Below are 17,157 nucleotides of genomic sequence, written 5' to 3'. Positions count from 1 at the left end.
TTTAGAACATCTTTTCAATCTAAAATTTGCTGTGAAAGAGCTGGAGCGCAACTCAAAGAAATGCGAAAAAGAGGAGAAGCTCGAAAAGGCAAAAGCCAAGAAGGCCATACAGAAGGGTAACATGGATGTGGCGCGTATTCATGCAGAAAATGCAATAAGACAGAAAAATCAGGCTGTTAACTATTTACGTATGAGCGCACGTGTAGACGCAGTTGCAAGTCGGGTACAATCCGCGTTGACTACACGAAAAGTTACCAGCTCAATGGCTGGCGTGGTCAAAGCAATGGATGCTGCCATGAAAGGTATGAACTTAGAAAAAATCTCTTCGCTCATGGAGAAGTTCGAACAACAATTTGAAGATTTAGATGTACAGAGTTCGGTAATGGAGAATACCATGTCTGATACGACTACAACGTCGGTGCCACAAGGCGATGTCGACAACTTATTACAACAAGTGGCCGATGAAGCTGGGTGGGTGGATATGAAATTGAAAATTGGATATTTTATATTTTTATATTTTTTTATACTACTTGCGCAGCTTGGAGCTCAATATGGAATTACCTAGTGGTGTACAGAGTTCAACTATTGGTGCATCTACACAAGTTTCACAAGAGCAAGACGAACTAACTCAGCGACTGGCACGATTGAGGCAAGCCGAATAGATTTGGTGCATTTATGATTTCAGATTTTCAATCTGGTATTAGTGGGGTTAACGAAAAACAGTTTTTATATATCATTTATGTTGCGCGCTTTATTTTCATATGCTCCATGTTGGGCGAATGTGTTGTACATGAAATCTGCTTCATAAGTTTAAAAATCAATAGAAATTACCCAGATATTTAGGATAATTCACGCCTTGTTCAATTAAAAGTTTTACATTGCATCTCAAATATCTTGTTTGAAATGTACGAATTGTTGTTGCATTAGCAACTGCTGCTGCTGCTGTTCGGTGAAGTGCTGTTGTTGTGGCAGTTGTTGCATTGTTCCTTCAACGGAACCTGGCTGCAGCGGTAGTAGGTTCTTTTTCATGCGCTGCTTCCGTACCTTTTTAACTTTGCCATCTGTTGGCTCTTCTGTGGGAATCTTAGGTTTGGGCTTGGGACCGCGCTTTTGTTCGATTTTTCGTTTTGGATGTGGTGCCACCATTGGCAATTGCCGCCATACGTCATTGTGCTTGTCAAGGCGCCGTTTCAAAAGCTCTACATCGCGGGTGCGTCGTCGAAGAAGCTTCTTAACCGTATTTATGCTAAAGGGAGGATGCAAATTAAAAAATCTTTTGATAAAAAATGTACATAGAACATTTTAAATAACTACCGGAGCACACAGCGCTCATTTTCAGTTTGTAATTCCTGGCAGCGGTGATAAACTTTTTCAGCGAGTAATTTGTACTTTTGGGCCTTTTCGTCGAGTAGCATGTTTGAATATAATTCAATTAGTAATTAAAGTAACATTTCTTGGTTAAAAAACAATTGTCCCGATTTTCTTTAATGTGTACGCTTGCAGCTCAAGTATAAACAAACAAACTGTTCAGGTGGGCTCAGCTGTCATTTAAATTGATCATTCACAGTCGATTTTGGTAAATTTTTATAAGGCCTCTTTTTTTATTTTTTAATGTATATGAATTCATTTTATAAATAAAAATCAGCCTTGGAAAATTTGGCGTAAGTCTAGAATACCAACGGTTTAGTAATAGGTAATACAACATTAATTTTTTTCAATTTACGCCAGCATCCGCCAACCCCTCTCATAAAGTCTCATAAATCAACGCATACAGGTGATTTTGCTGCTGCACATTGTTTTAATTGTGAAAAAGTAAAAAAGCCGACATTTGTCAACAAAAAAATAAAGGACTCGGCGCATTGCTGCATAGCGTAAGGCGTTATGGCTTCTTCGTCCAATCCAAGTCTGAGTGGATCCAACATAGGAGCCAATAACGACAAAAACACAAATATTTCCGGATCGGGAAAATCCTCAGCCAGCAACAATAAAATGACTGTGGCATCTATTCAGAAGGCCTTCCATGACATTATTATAGATCCTACAAGTTTAGATGAGGCTGCACTATATTTATATCAATCACTGCTTGACGATGCTGTGGTGGGTGTGTTCCTGGAAGTACATCATTTACATAAGACTGGTAATCTAGAAGCACTCGATGGTGTTCCCGAAGAAGGTACGGATGCATCCTATCGCATCGTCGATATGCCAAACTATGACATTTTCGGCATTTCATCAGTTAAGAAACTAATGGATTGCACTTGTCCCAACTGTGATAGGCCAGTGTCAGCGTCCCGCTTTGCGCCACACTTGGAGAAATGCATGGGCATGGGACGTAATTCGTCACGTATTGCCAGTCGGCGTTTAGCTACTAAGGAGGGTACAAGCGCCAGTTCCTCATCATCGTCATCGTATCTGCAGACTACTGTTGGAACGGATGACGAGGACGATATTGACTGGTCATCGGAGAAACGCCGAAAGAAGACTAATCAGAGTAACCGAAACAATGGTTCTAAGAAAAATAATGGCAAATCATTCTAGACGTTGGGGATAAACTGTAAGAGTATACAATTTACCATTTCATCTCGCATTCATTCTAAGTGCAGTAGAAATTTTGATTTACATTAGTATATGCACTGAATATTGATTCCCTGGTGGTTATGAGCGCATGTACGTACTATGTAACCATGTATAAATGCAACCTGAAGTAAAACCTGCGCTAAAAGATTCCATTTATAGTGTAAAATACATGTTTTTTTTCTTAAATGCCTTGTATACATTCTACTAATTTATTCAAGATATTAAATAAATAAATTGTGAGAAACGGAACTGCCGACAATGTGAATAAAAAAATGTTTAACTCTGCGGGTATGGGACTTTAATATTAAACCTAATCATAGGCTTGTTATGGATCCTCTAACAGGACCTTTTAATGATCGTCTTTGGGCGGACCTTTTATTCCCGTTGCTGTTTTGATAAGTATCCCCCTTTTCGGAAACCCATCACTGCAAAGCATGCATAAGTCTCTTATTTCTAAAATATAAGTGATGAAAACGAGCAATATGCTCAACTACGTTTAAGTGCCGAATTGGAACTTATTTGCGTGCATTTCCATCAATTATATTCTGTGTTCCTATAGAACAGTATCTTATCGAAAGGCTGACTTATGTCGAAAGGCTGGCTTTAGTATAATGCGGCATTCGCAGCATACTATTACGAATGACTCAATGGCGCCAATGCGTTGAGGAACTTTTGGCAAATAAACGTGCAGAAATAGTTCCGATACTAACAAGTCAATAATCCTATTAAGTCTCATCAAAAAATTAAAGAATAAAGGGGCTGCCGCATTATACTAAAGCCAGCTACTCTTCCATACGAACACAGGTATTATTATTAATATTATAAATAAGATACTGATGCTTGTTTTGCATTGATACATTTCCGAACAAGAGGTTAGTATGTAGTTTTTGGTGAATACTATGGGTTAGATTTTGTGGCAGAGCATTAGCGGCATACTAGGTTCTTTGCGCAGAAAAAAAGTTAAATCAATAAATAACGGCTGAAAGTTTTGATTATATTCCCTAATACCCTTTTAATTCCAATAGAAAATTAAGATCACCGATTGATTGTGTTTAAGATTATGTATTTAATGAAATTAGAAAAATGATGTACAGCTTATTGTAAAAAAATTTTTTGAAATCTCAAAACATTTTATTACATCTTTGCTCCGTATGTTGTAAGCCGTTTGATTTCAAAAAAGTTTGCGCTCGCAGAATAAATGTGATCAAATAAACCCACAAGCTCATTTGGTTTTAGTGAGTAAAGTTTTTTGTCCCTTGATTTTCGCCAATTGCATTTCCACTTCCTTTATGTACTTCTCCGGCAAGCAGGCATCCCGCATTGCCGCCAACTTTGCATCGATCACAGCGCGTATATTGCGATCACGTTGGCGTTCGCCCTCACGCCAATCTAAAGCTTGTGCGCGATCCAAATCGAGCAAGCGGCGACGCTCCAACTCTTTCTCGGTCATTTGCTTTATGATAGCCTGGCGATAGCACTCATTTTGACGCTCGCGCTGCGCTTCCTGCTGTTTCTGCTTCTCTTCATACTGTTTTACTTGCGCCATTAAGTGGTCAAAGTCTTTTTCGGCGCGCGCTATCTGCAACGCTTGCCTGTGTTTTGTTTCGCGCAATTGCCGCTCACGTGCTTCGGCCAATTCCTTTTCGATTTGTTTCTTACGCAACGCTGCCTCCTTTTCTTTGCGCCGATACTCACGTTCGATGCGCTCCTGTTCGCGCATATAGCTCAGCTCTTCGCTAGCTGTCTTTGACTCCAACACCTTTTGCGCCAATATAAATATACGCTGCCGCTTACTTTCGGCCGCCTCGAGTGCCACCTTCTTTTCCAAAGCCAGTTCGCGCTCCTTCTTCTGCTTCTCACGCATATAGGCGGCCGCGCGCATATCAGCCTCGCGCTCCTGTTCGCACAGCATCTTGCGGAAAAGTGCTGCCATCTCAGTGATGCGATTCAACTCCTCGCGGAACTTCAGCTTACGTTCGCGCTGCAGCTTTGCTTGGCGTTCATCCTCGACACGTGTGAGTTCGTTAGCTTTGCGTATACGCTTCGCTTCTTCCTCCAAGCGCTCCGCTTCCAGAAAGCGTAAATTTTCGCGCTCATGCAACTGGTTGCGTATCTCACAGGCATACTTCAGTTTCTCCTCTTTTTTCTTCTCTTCATTGGCGTCCTCCTTTTTGAGCGCGTCGGTGGCACGTTCCAGTACCATGCGATCCATACGTATCTCTTCGTCGCGCAATTCTCGTTGGAAATCTTCCTTTTCCTGTATCTGCGCATCGCGCACCGCCTGACACTTGGCATTCAATATGATGCGATTGACGCGACGCACCTCCTCCTCCTGCTCGTGTCTGGCAAGAAAAGCACGCTCTAGAACTTTAACTTTCTCACCAGCCCCGAAGAGATCTTCCTTCTCAGCATTTTCCTCCAGCGCCTTCTGCCGCGCATCATCAATTTTCTTGTAGCGTAAACGCAACTCCTCGGTCTCCCTTTCCATGCGATTGCGTTCCTCCTCTTGTTTTCTCAGCACTTCCAGTCGATCTTCAAGTGTAACTACCTTCGATGAATTCTTCAGGCGCTCCAGCTCCTTCTGAGTCAACATTGCTTGATTCTTATTCAATTTCTCCTTTTTAGATCCTGGTCGTCTGTGGAGCGTTTGCGGCGTGTAGCCCATGACTTTGAGAAACTCAGTGCATTCTTTGGTCAGCTTCTTGTTGTTGTGCGCAACAATGGCCGCCTTTACAGATTCATTTAATTCCACCGTGGTAGCTGCGACCAGGCTGGTGTTGCTTACATGCGAGCGGTGTGTTGTGGAGGTTTTAGCGCGCCTCCTCCCAGTATTTTCCATATGGTCTCGGACAAGACGTAAATTAGAGGCCGTAAAGCAAGGCATGCTTGCTCCTTTCTAAGCTCTATGTCAATGCTTTTAATGGATTATAGTGAAATGTTAAAAATATACGATAATTGCAATGCTTCCAAAGAAAAATTTTGAAATTTGTTTGAGTGGATGTTCGACTTGTTTTGAAAGCCAAAGGGAGCCCAAGTGAATAAAAAACCGTCTATGCCAGTGTAAGTCAACGGTTATTTTGTTAAACAGGCAGTAGTCATAGAGATGTGTGCGTAACACAGGCCAACGGTAATCGATTTAATAGCTCATTACGAAACTTTAAATAAACACTTCGATTGGGGGATAGGGAAACTGTATCAACTTCAGCAGAATTGTAGTATTTTTTTTGTTGTTGAGAGAGAAACATAGGGACTCTAATGTTTCCGTGTAAACACATAGTCGTCCATAGCGGTTGTTTGGTCGGAAACTGTTCCTCCCTGTTTTCCAATTTCAGTTCTCACAGTACTACAACCTCTAACTCCTTATTAAGAATTCCGTGAAATTCGCCATACACTTGCTCTGCCACAATGTCATCGTACCTACATTTGATGTGGCAGAAAATATTCCTCTTCAGCGAGGAGTTACGATTTCCCTACATAGTCTCTGTGCACCGCCGATGCGGTTTCAGAGTAATCGGGTGAAGGCTTTTGCTCGCTGTGTCTAGCGCCAGTACTTTGGCTCCTTTTTTGTTAATTATTTTCCTTCTAGTTTATCAGGGAGCCTTTTCGGTGGCCAGGAAAAAGAAAGGAAGCAAGTTCTCTAGCTATATATGGAAGGCTTCGTCAAAATACACACTGAAGGCCTCTGACTGTAAACCAACCTCTCGAGGACATCGCATTACTCCCTGGATGAGCGGAAACTGGAATTGGACACACGCCTGACTGAGTTGGCGCTGTGGTATGCCAGAGGACGTCAAAAAATCGTTTCTTCCAGCTAAGCTAAGGCGTTAATTTTGTGTGTGCTCGACAATATTAGTGGTATTTTCGGGGTTTTACGTTTAAGAATAATGAAACCGGCGCTTCCGCTGAGTAGTTTCTTCTCGGTACTGTTACACACGGAAAGCGGAAGCGGAAGCCGAACGAAGCAAGGTCGAGTGGAGTGAAGCTACTGCTGTTTTGTTCACACTGAGCAAGGCGGAGGGGTGATTTTCGCATGAAATCGGCTGCAAAGATATCAGAAAACTCGATTAATTACCGTTTACAGTATGTCTGTACATTATCAGGCCTACTAGATTTGTGTCTCTTTTTCATTGATCGCATACTTTATTGATCTCATACTGCTTTTCTCAAAGAAAGCAATAGAGTATCCTATTTACAAGCTGAACAAGTCCACGTTGCACTCACACATGCGAGTCGGTGATGCTACAATAACGGATGTAAGGGCTTTGACCGTGAAACTGTAAAACTCCTCACGGGTCGCCACGATATCGTTGCACGCCCTTGTAGTAAGAAATCACACGAAAGGCAGTCGCTGTGTCAGAAACCTCTGTAGGTAACAAACGGACCGGAGAGGTCCTTCCCAATTCTGATGAGTATTAGTTTCGCAGGGATGCAAAATTCAGACACTCCTTTTAGTACTGTCGAAGCGGCGAAGTAAATTTTGCAGGCTAGAGAACTAGTAAATTGTTGAGACTAGGCCTCCACTTTGATTGCAAAACTGAGTAAGAACGTAGTGTCTCTGTCAGAGACTGCACGAATCAGGCAAGCTAACATACAATCCGTGCGCACTATGCTGGCCTAAGTGCCAACTAGAATTGTCCATCCCTATTGCTATTAGGCTCAGATGGGTTCAGAAGGCTAAGAAAAGCTTATGTTACCGAAAGAGGCTAATGCGAATTTCCTTTAGCGAATTTCATTTAGCTCACTCACTTGCCTTTGAAATGTATTGCAGCTGCAAATCTCTCAACCCCACTGTTATCTTTCTTCTGGGTTTCAAACAATTTATTATTTTAAACATTTGATAAACCAAGTATTTGTCTGAAGCTCTGCTCACTATTTTACTCAAAACCTGTTGCAAATTACGCGCACATAATAAAATGCAAGTAGGTACCTATCTGCTAGATGCTCAGCTTCGCTCAAGTTCTGTCTGAGAATGAGTCTGCTTTCTATGCAATTCTTATGCAAAAAGCTACTTTACCGATCAGTTTGCGGCTATCATTCGACTACGACAGTTCAGGAATTTCTTATTTCGGTTTAGTTCTAAGTGCTTTTCAAACAAAAAAAAAGATGCGCAGCTGCGTAACTTTAGTATTTTTTTTCATTTGGCTTTGCTGCTTCGGCAACCTGACGGTAATGTGCTATAAGATACCACAAGCCAAGCTTGAGATACTTCAGAACGGATTTCGAGTGTCAATACCGCGTGAGTGAAAATAAAATTTTTAATTTTTGAATGAGTTTGTTTTGTTTTTTATTTTTGTGTGTGTGTGTACGGGGGAAGACCCTTTGAAGTGATGGCTTGTGGCTAACAATAGCTTTTCTTGAAAACACAAAATTCTTTGGGCTAAGTTTAACTTACTTACTACTTACATATTTACCTATAAATGCCAAATATTTTTATTTTATTTTGTGCTCCTAAATATTTGATGATTTATTGTTGGCCAAGTTTTTTTTATATGTACGTACAATCAGTATTTGTATCAGTTATTTTGATCAGTTTCCCCATTGCTTAACTTTTGTTCGTTTTTCTAAGAATTCACCAAACAAAATTATACATACCTTTTTTTCTATGAAATCAAATTCATATCAATAACCTTTAACACGAAATGCACTTTAGAGTGGTCCAAAAATGCATGTGAAATAAGAAAATATCCAATTTTAATGGTTTAACCCCCTGGGACTATTCTAAACCGAAAACAATTTACCGCCGACTTTTTTATTTTGAAATCAAGAAATATTTAGAGCTCGCTCAAAATTTTCCATGTATGTTATATGAAAAAAAAAATAAAATTTTCGTAGAAATAATATATAATTATTGAAAATCCATACTTTTCAATCGGAAAACTCTGTTTCCCTTCAGGGGACTTCCAATAATAATTTTTTTTAACATTTTTTGATGCTACCGATTGTTATGACTCCCCCGTTACCTTTTTTGGGGGACCTATAAAAAAGTTTTATTAAATAATGGTTGAATAAACGATTGGGTATAGTTATTGGAAGTCTCCTGAAGACAAACAGACTTTTCCGATCGAGAATTTTATACCATTTCTATGAAAATTTGTTTTTGTTTTATTGCAACATAAAAAACCGGGGTATATTTTTCGGTATAAAACCGTCGTAGGGGGTGATAGTATTAAAATTTCAATTTCACTTTATTTTGGATTACCCTAATTCATACTGATAGCAAGCATATATACATAAATACACACGTTTGTATATTGCAAAAATTTGTTTATACGAAAGCATAAATTTAATCAGTTGTAACTTTGTCCAGATAAGATTTCACTATACATATGTACATATATGTATGTAACTCACGAATTAATATATTCAACTAAACAAAAATTTTTTTTAAGTCCGTATTAAGATTTATTAACGCTAAAACTCTACATTGCTTTGAGTTGTGAGCACAAAAACAAAGGTGTGAGTACCTGGTACTCATGAAATTTGATGTGTAAACATCTACGTCAAGAAGTAGTCCCGAAAAAGTCCCGAACTGTTCCCAAATTACGCCCGAAATTGTCTCAAACTACACCCGAAAAAGCGCTGAAGTAGTCCCGAGCTACTGCCGAACTAGGCCCAAAATGATCCCGAAAAAGTCCTAACCTATATCAATGAGTGTGGTGTGGTGGTTAGAAGTGCGCAACACCATTCTGCAAGGCCTGAGTTCGAGCCCATTTTGCGACTAATACCAAAAACAAAAGAAAAGTAAACGTTTTTTCTAATAGCGGTCACCCCTCGGCAGACCTTGGCAAATCTCAGAGTGCATTTTTGCTATGAAAAACAGCTTCTCATAAAAATAGGCCGCCGTTCGGAGTCGTCGTAAAATTGTAGGTCCGCTTTGTGTGACAATATCAAGGCGTATGCTACAAGTCAGATGAGAAGCATTGTTGCAAAAACAGCTGATTAGATTTGTTTTAATTTTTACTACTTCTGAATTCGTCTTGGTTTACGCGTGACAGCTTACACAAATTTTTGCCCACACAGGTAGCAAAGATTTTTACATATCAAAAACCCAAGTGAAAATTATTTCAGTATTTTTTTTTATTTCAGCATATGCCTAAAAGTATGCAACAAACATTAGATAAGAATTCTCTTAGAAAATACTACAATCACTTGGAACATCAGTGAACACAGCCTGTTACTAATGAAAAATTTTTACACATTTACTCCTAGGTTAATGGAAATTTTACCCACATAAAAATGTTCGCATTTGTCTTTTGTTAATGGAAATTTTACCCACATAAAAATGTTCGCATTTGTCTTTCTTTTTAACCGAACTCCGGTTATTCACACCAACTTCTGTGCCATCTGCGCTTAAGCTTCCAATTTTATTCGTGGGCGCCCTTGTTTTTATTGCCCATCCCTGGTGGTGGAATCAAATAATATGTTAACTGAAGCATCATTTTCATTCATATAAACCGCAATCCGAAGACAGCGCAATCTTGAAAATTTTATGCTTTTCAAACCTTTCATGTCATTGGTCGCCATCGTCAACTTTTCTCGATTTTAGATCGCCATTTCCGTTTTCCTACTAAACTCCCAAGGTATCGCCTGTCGTTTAATCTCGAGGCTGGCACTATAGTTGGCGTTAATTCTGGATCCTAGGTATTACGCCTTCCAGCTTCAAATTGAACAAGTCGCATGAAAGTCAAGTCTAACATCTACCTCGCTTTTGGTATCAAACGGGTCCTTCATAATTTGAACGGAGTTAAAAGTTGTGCTCCTTGTCACTCCACAAAGCCGTATTAGTTTTGCGGGGGTCCCAAATTAACACATGATGTCGTAGAGTCAACTTCTCGGTGTATTATCAAAAGCTGCTCTAAAATCGACAAAAAGGGGTTTTGTAGATTTGTTTTTCTACTGTCTACTGGAATTGTCAAGTTGTCAGGATGAAATGTGGTCAATGGTGAATTTAACAGGTTTGAAGCCACACTGGTAAGACTCAATCATAGCTTCCTGAAGGGATTCAATACTTCACATGGTATCGCNTTATCAAAAGCTGCTCTAAAATCGACAAAAAGGTGTTTTGTAGATTTGTTTTTCTACTGTCTACTGGAATTGTCAAGTTGTCAGGATGAAATGTGGTCAATGGTGAATTTAACAGGTTTGAAGCCACACTGGTAAGACTCAATCATAGCTTCCTGAAGGGATTCAATACTTCACATGGTATCGTCAATAGAATCTTATATGCATTGTCAATAAGCCTTAACACGCCTTACTTGGTGCGAACAGCAGGATTGTGGATTGGGCAAAGCACACTTAACAGCTTGACCGTAAGCTCCAAGCGATTGAGTTTTTCTAAGCCTCGTTATTGCTATTCTCACCTCGTCTTGTAGGAGTACTGTGGCGTGAGCTTTGTCCTTACACATTGACTCTTGGTTCAGTGGACACCTAAGTGTCTTTATGGATGTTTCGATGGGTAGGTAAACTAATTTGTTGTACCAGTAATTGACGCAACGTCTGTACTACATCGTATCTCCAACTGGAGTGAATATTTCCGCGGCCTAACGTCGGCCTTAAAGCTGAGGAGGCACGTTATTACNCCAATAGAATCTTATATGCATTGTCAATAAGCCTTAACCCGCCTTACTTGGTGCGAACAGCAGGATTGTGGATTGGGCAAAGCACACTTAACAGCTTGACCGTAAGCTCCACGCGACTGAGTTTTTCTAAGCCTCGTTATTGCTATTCTCACCCCGTCTTGTAGAAGTACTGTGGCGTGAGCTTTGTCCTTACACATTGACTCTTGGTTCAGTGGACACCTAAGTGTCTTTATGGATGTTTCGATGGGTAGGTAAAACTAATTTGTTGTACCAGTAATTGACGCAACGTCTGTACTACATCGTATCTCCAACTGGAGTGAATATCTTCGTTATCCTATTTCCGCGGCCTAACGTCGGCCTTAAAGCTGAGGAGGCACGTTATTACATGTTTAGGTGACGTTTCATTGGGCGGTACAGCATTTTTAGGATGGGTGGCATCCCAATAATTATTGCTTCGAAAGACATGAGAAAGAAACCTGCTGCTGCAAGGAGTTACGTTCTTTGAAGTTTAGCACATCTTAGCTCACCACCGACTGGCCAGTAAATTGGTCATTATGAGTAAGGTTTCCTTGTCCGCACTCTAAGCAGGCAGCCGACAAGTGACTTGACAACCTTACTTTTTGACCGAAGCTAAAAAAAAATTGGTGGTGGTGTGCGCGCAGAAACATAGCAGGCTATCAAAGATGACGCCTGGGATTTTGTGAAGAATCTTGAAGCTTGAAGAGAAATAGACAGTAATCTCGCAAAGGCGGTCGATATTTTGCTTTATCGCCGAGATGGCTCAGTCGTCCGCATAAGTCACTAAGTCGGGAAGAGAAAGCCGTCTTGGGGCGACTTCTGTTTACTACTATATGGTTTACTCATATCATTGCGGAATCCGACCGGCAACTGGGATCCGCACAAATAATTGAGAATCAACCGCTTTGTCCGATTCCATAAGCTAATCCGTGTTTTGCACCTAGTAGAAGAATTTATGTGGATAAATTTATAACTCTCCAAAGCAATATGTAGCCATGATTGGAAAAGCGCGTCTTCATAATTCTTATACAATGTTATTCATACAGATGAAACGGGCATCGAAAATGTGGCTTTCAATATAAATCGCAATCGGCCATTCAAAGGCTTTGAACCAGGCGAATTTTCCGGTCGAATACGTACGCAAGCAGCAAATCAATGGTTTTTTGAGAGCCAACGTCACCTTCAAGATGATGATATCATCTATGTGTGGACCGATGTGCAATATAATAAAAGTCGTTATCGTAGCATGTCATCGCCTATCACAGTACGACAGACAACACCAGGAGGGCCATCTCAGCATAGTAATGAAGTGCAGCCAGCATTTACTACCGAAAGGTCACGAGTTACGAGCGAAGAACCCCTAATTACCAGCAAAAAACCGCCAATCATAGGCGAAGAATGTGAATCCTCTTTGACGACTATACGCAATCGTAACATTTGCAAGGGACAACTGATATTCGAAGAAAATTTCGACGGCACAGAATTGGATTCCTCGCGTTGGCGTTACGAAGTACGCCTACCGCTTGATGTCGCTGATGCAGAATTCGTCTTATATGATACAAATGCTGAGCTGATAAATGGTGTGTTGAAAATTGAACCTCGTCTTTGGGGTAATGATAGTCCGGATACGAATATACGTAGGGGACATTTAAATTTAGGAACACGGTGAGTGTGTAGTCCTAGCAAATGTTTATTTAATAAAAAACGTGTATTATTTTCGCAGTTGTACCGCTAATCAGAATCCACAAGTGGAATGTCAGCGACAACCATTCGGTCAGGTTGTACTACCGCCAGTGCTCTCTGCACGCATCAACACCAAGCATGCCTTCACTTTCAAATATGGACGCGTAGAAGTGCGCGCCAAGCTGCCACAAGGCGATTGGCTTTTCCCACGTAAGTTTGTGTCACATATATATGTACGTGATTTTATTAACCCTTAGAGACTGAAAAGTTTTCGTATACAGTTCTTCTACTCGAACCTCTGGTCAACTTCTATGGTCAACACCCCTATGCCTCGGGTCAAATGCGTATTGCATTTATTCGTAGCAATCTCAATTTGCGGACGCGCGAGGGCGTTGAAGAGGGTGGGCGTGTACTTCATGGCGGCGCCGTACTCTCGTCAGAGGCAAATACGCGTGACACTTTCATGGCGAATACCAGCCAGGACCAGCATTTCGGCGAAACGTTTCATATCTACTCGCTTACATGGAATGATCGCCAGCTTAGTTTGGATGTGGATGGAAAAAATTATGGCACTGTGGATGGTGGATTTGCACAAAAGGCAAATGGTTACAATAATGCTTGGGCGAATAGCAATTACATGGCACCGTTTGATCAAGAGGTTTGTTTACTATTTGTGAACTTATTTTTACTGGTTTGCCAAACAAAACTTAAGTTAGGAAAGTAGTATCGTGGAAAGCGCGAAACTTGCAGAGTTTATGAAATTTTAATTGGTTGCGAAGTAAGAGAATCGAGTGAAAAATGCGAACGACTATTGGGCTGACTAACTGTTTTTATATGCAGAGTTGCGACACATTGCAACCATATACATTGCACATTTTAAATATTCAATATAGCAATGACAAAATTTTTCTGTATTTTGCATTTTTAAAACACCGATGGCAACCAATAACAAACGTAGCATCAACTTTGTTTTTGATGCGCTGATTGCTCTAGCGATGCGTTTCGATAACTTTTCGGTTGCGTTTTGGAAATGTATACATTGTCAATATTTTGTAGTTCGGCGTTATGGAACATTATTCTTTGTACGTATGCAAAGCAATTGGCGTTTTGCAAGTCAGCCTTAATGTAATATTTTGTTATGGGTACACTCAGAAAAAACATTTCTTGATGCTAGGAAAAAAGTATATTATTCAAAGGAAATATTACCTTGAAATGGCTCCAATGACATGGCTGCCTTATTATGAGTAGTATACGATTTGACTCAGTTTAAGGAAAACACTATTCCATAGTTTTTCGGAAAAATTTACTCGCCATTTTATCCGCCGTGGAAGGAATAAGTATGTCATTTTGCTCGTGGCGCTCAAACAGTGACAATGGCCGACAGAGCGAAGCTCTGGAGTGCTAGTCGAGAGATGAAAGGTTCGAGTCCCAGATCAGGAGTTTTTTTATTTATAATTGTAGAATTGTATTTAAAAAATATATATTTTATTTATTTTTTATGATATTTGAGGTTTATTCAGGTATTTAGGTTTTTTCATAGATGAAATTAATTTTACAATTTATATTTATTAATTTAAATTTATACTTAAATTTAAATAATTGACTTACCTTACTCTAACCACCTCCAACCGGACTCGAACCTGCGATCTCAGAACCAGAAGCAGTAGCCTGGACGCGACATTTGCCAGGAAAGCTATTAACTTTGTCTTAACCGCACTGACAAAATTTAAAATTATTTAAGGAAATTATTACTTATATTGAGTAAATTTACTTCCTCAAATTAATGACGCCCCAGTTTTAGCATGAACCTGAATTAAGGAAAAACTTCTCAAATTTAATAAAGTTTTCGTAGTATTAAGCAAAAAACCGTAACTGTAAAATAAGGAAACTGTTTTCTTTGTTTTAAGGAAATTCTTTTTTCTGAGTGTATGATATGAATAAAATTTGCCTTATTCCAGCAGAAATATTGTTACTGCTTATAGTGTAATCCAGCTAAAAATCTGTAATATCATTAGTTGTATTCGATACCAAATTTAGCCAACAATCAAAATCAAGAGCGTAAGCGAAAATTCTCTCCCAAAAAGAAGATAAATCAAAAAAGTAAAGGAACAATCACTCGCAAAAACAGGAAGAAGAAGACACACCAGCTGACTTTGTTTATGTTTTATTTGTAAACAAACTGAAATTCATGTTGCCTCCATGGAAGAAAAAGGAAAGTGAACGTTCAATGTTCGCCAGGAATATTTCTGGAAGTAAAAACTAGTTATCACTATCATAAAGTCACATAGCAGGCAGCTAAAAAGCATATAAATACCAAAACTCGAAAAAATCGATTTTGTTTGTTTACAAAAATTGCTACCATATGTTTTCAGATCATGTTTTCGTGATGAATAATTTTTGCTGACTAAAATTTTCCCAGCACAAAATGAACTTTACTCTTGCAGAAAAATGAACGTTTTCTCTCTCAATTTTTGGGTGATGAATAAATTGTTGTCATTATCGAACGCCAACTTGTAAAAATTAGGGAAAACTATTACAAATTTTTGTGTTGTCGAACGCAACTACATATAACCGTCTACAACTTATCGTTGCATAGTTTTAGGCATATTCACTACATTAGTGTATTAATGGAAAGCAAAGTCTGGAGAAGGTTTTGCAAGAGAACAAAAGTTTTGAGAACTTAACGTTAAGAATGAGGGGGGCGTCTCTGTGTTGGGTTGAAAATCCGTTTCAGAGAGAACCATGATTTATAGTTCTATGCCAGAGGAAAGGTGGATCATTTCAACTTCCAGATCGTTTACCATTGGGGTGAACTGTCCACCTTAAACAATTTTTCATATTCTGTGCAAGAAAAGTTCGTGTCTTAAGTCTTTTGTTAACTTAATTTGCCTTTTAATCTTTCTGTTCTTTTTTCATTAATTTTACTATTGAAACATTTCAAACTATTGGAACGCTATGAAAAAAAATTTATTTCTCGCTTCCGTTCTTCGCGAATAGTTAAGAGAATATTTGTTCCCGTTTCGTTCTCTGTCAGAAAGTTCTTGATACTTTAGTTCCCAAATTGTTCTTCAAGGGAAATTATTGTTCGCATTTTGTTCTCTTTGGGAACGTTCCACGGGGTTTTGTTCTTATATAATTCCCATTGAGAACGTTCTCGACAGTTTGCATAAACCGTCACGCGTAAACCAAGACGAATTCAGAAGTATTACAAATGAATACAAATCTCATTAGGTGTTCTACCAACACTGCTCATTTTCGGGACCATTTCGAGAGTAGTTCGCGACCAGCTCGGGACATTTTTAAGACCGTTTCGGGACTAGTTCGTCACTATTTCGAAAGCATTTCGGGACTAGTTCAGGACTTTTTTGGTTCTAGTTTGGGACCATTTTGAGGCTAACTCGGTACTTTTTCGGGACCAGTTCAGGACAAAATTGGGACCATTTCGGGACACAGATGTTTACACATCAAATTTCACTCCTAGTTTTTATATATTAAATTTCATTTACGTACACACAAAAATATATCTGTATTTATTTTCAATTTCATTTTATTACTGCAGTTCTTCCTTACACTTGGTGTAGCGGCTGGTGGACATGGCGATTTTTCAGACGATTATGTTTCGAAACCCTGGGCAAATACCTCACCAAAGGCGGCACTGAACTTTTGGCGTAATCGGCAGAGTTGGAAATCAACTTGGACCAGTCCAGCACTGCAAGTTGACTATGTACGCGTTTACGCCATTTAGAGGGCTGCAAAAATCGATTCCTCTTGTTTAGTAAACTGTACAATAAGTTGGTTAGCTCCTATAATTTTTTTTAATAAGAAAAAAAAATTAAAACTTTATTCGTTAAAGTAAAAAATTAAAATGATTGGAAAGTAAAATTATAATTATATTAGTTAAGATGAAACCGTAATAAATTTTAAGCTCAGAAAAATAAATCCCCAAAGCCACAAGCTATAATTTTTGTTATGTTCATATCATATTATGTATGTCTTCTTTCCTTAATCGCCGACAATAAATTTACGACACGAAATAACCGTAGAACTTGCAATGGAAAAGTTCGCTTTTTGAGCAAGTTGTTGAATAAAATCAATGGGCAAGGGCAAATTAACAGGGTGATATTGTATATTTAAGCAATATTCCCAAATATTTTTATTTTACATAATTCACTTTCTCCATTGAAATTTCATAGATGAATCTGGCATAACAAGTGTGATCTACAGCATCGAGATCAATCAGCAGTGTCCTATAATATACGATCTGATAACTGAACAGCGTGGCAATTTATGGATCAGTGAA

General features: G+C 39.2%; 5 protein-coding genes across 6 annotated transcripts; 3 read left to right on the top strand and 2 right to left on the bottom strand.

Moving 5' to 3' along the window:
• Nucleotides 1-10: 10 nt before the first annotated feature.
• Nucleotides 11-852, top strand: LOC108370581 (charged multivesicular body protein 1b-like; the record flags this gene model as incomplete). Its single annotated transcript, XM_017625925.1, has 2 exons — nucleotides 11-471; nucleotides 539-852. Coding segments are annotated over 2 exons (585 nt in total), but the record flags the coding sequence as incomplete, so codon positions are not given.
• On the bottom strand, nucleotides 737-1,514 carry LOC108370580 (uncharacterized). Its single transcript, XM_017625924.1, has 2 exons — nucleotides 1,315-1,514; nucleotides 737-1,246 (listed from the first exon to the last, which is right to left on the bottom strand). Exons 1-2 carry the CDS (start codon nucleotides 1,413-1,415, stop codon nucleotides 886-888), a joined length of 462 nt encoding a protein of 153 aa, XP_017481413.1. The 5' UTR covers nucleotides 1,416-1,514; the 3' UTR covers nucleotides 737-885.
• A 128-nt stretch (nucleotides 1,515-1,642) lies between these two features.
• LOC108370579 (SAGA-associated factor 11 homolog) lies at nucleotides 1,643-2,939 on the top strand. Its single transcript, XM_017625923.1, has one exon. It carries the CDS (start codon nucleotides 1,882-1,884, stop codon nucleotides 2,536-2,538), a length of 657 nt encoding a protein of 218 aa, XP_017481412.1. The 5' UTR covers nucleotides 1,643-1,881; the 3' UTR covers nucleotides 2,539-2,939.
• An 860-nt stretch (nucleotides 2,940-3,799) lies between these two features.
• Nucleotides 3,800-5,517, bottom strand: LOC108370572 (cilia- and flagella-associated protein 45-like). The gene has a single exon (XM_017625910.1). It carries the CDS (start codon nucleotides 5,459-5,461, stop codon nucleotides 3,800-3,802), a length of 1,662 nt encoding a protein of 553 aa, XP_017481399.1. The 5' UTR covers nucleotides 5,462-5,517.
• Nucleotides 5,518-7,612: 2,095 nt separating this feature from the next.
• Nucleotides 7,613-17,157, top strand: GNBP1 (Gram-negative bacteria binding protein 1). 2 transcript variants are annotated; one of them, XM_017625921.1, is made up of 6 exons: nucleotides 7,613-7,813; nucleotides 12,221-12,839; nucleotides 12,898-13,067; nucleotides 13,139-13,515; nucleotides 16,417-16,581; nucleotides 17,051-17,157. In XM_017625921.1, the coding sequence occupies exons 1-6, from the start codon at nucleotides 7,681-7,683 to the stop codon at nucleotides 17,063-17,065; spliced, it is 1,479 nt and encodes a 492-aa protein (XP_017481410.1). In that variant the 5' UTR covers nucleotides 7,613-7,680; the 3' UTR covers nucleotides 17,066-17,157. The 2 variants fall into 2 exon arrangements, with proteins under 2 accessions (XP_017481410.1, XP_017481409.1); XM_017625920.1 differs by lacking the exon at nucleotides 17,051-17,157 and having other exon boundaries at nucleotides 16,417-16,804.

This window comes from Rhagoletis zephyria, unplaced genomic scaffold (assembly GCF_001687245.7).
Source record: "Rhagoletis zephyria isolate East Lansing unplaced genomic scaffold, Rhagoletis_zephyria_1.1 Rzeph_scaffold_04327, whole genome shotgun sequence".
Taxonomy (NCBI): domain Eukaryota; kingdom Metazoa; phylum Arthropoda; class Insecta; order Diptera; family Tephritidae; genus Rhagoletis; species Rhagoletis zephyria.
The sequence above is the reverse complement of the archived record's forward strand: the minus strand, read 5'-3'. Positions and strand labels throughout refer to the sequence as shown.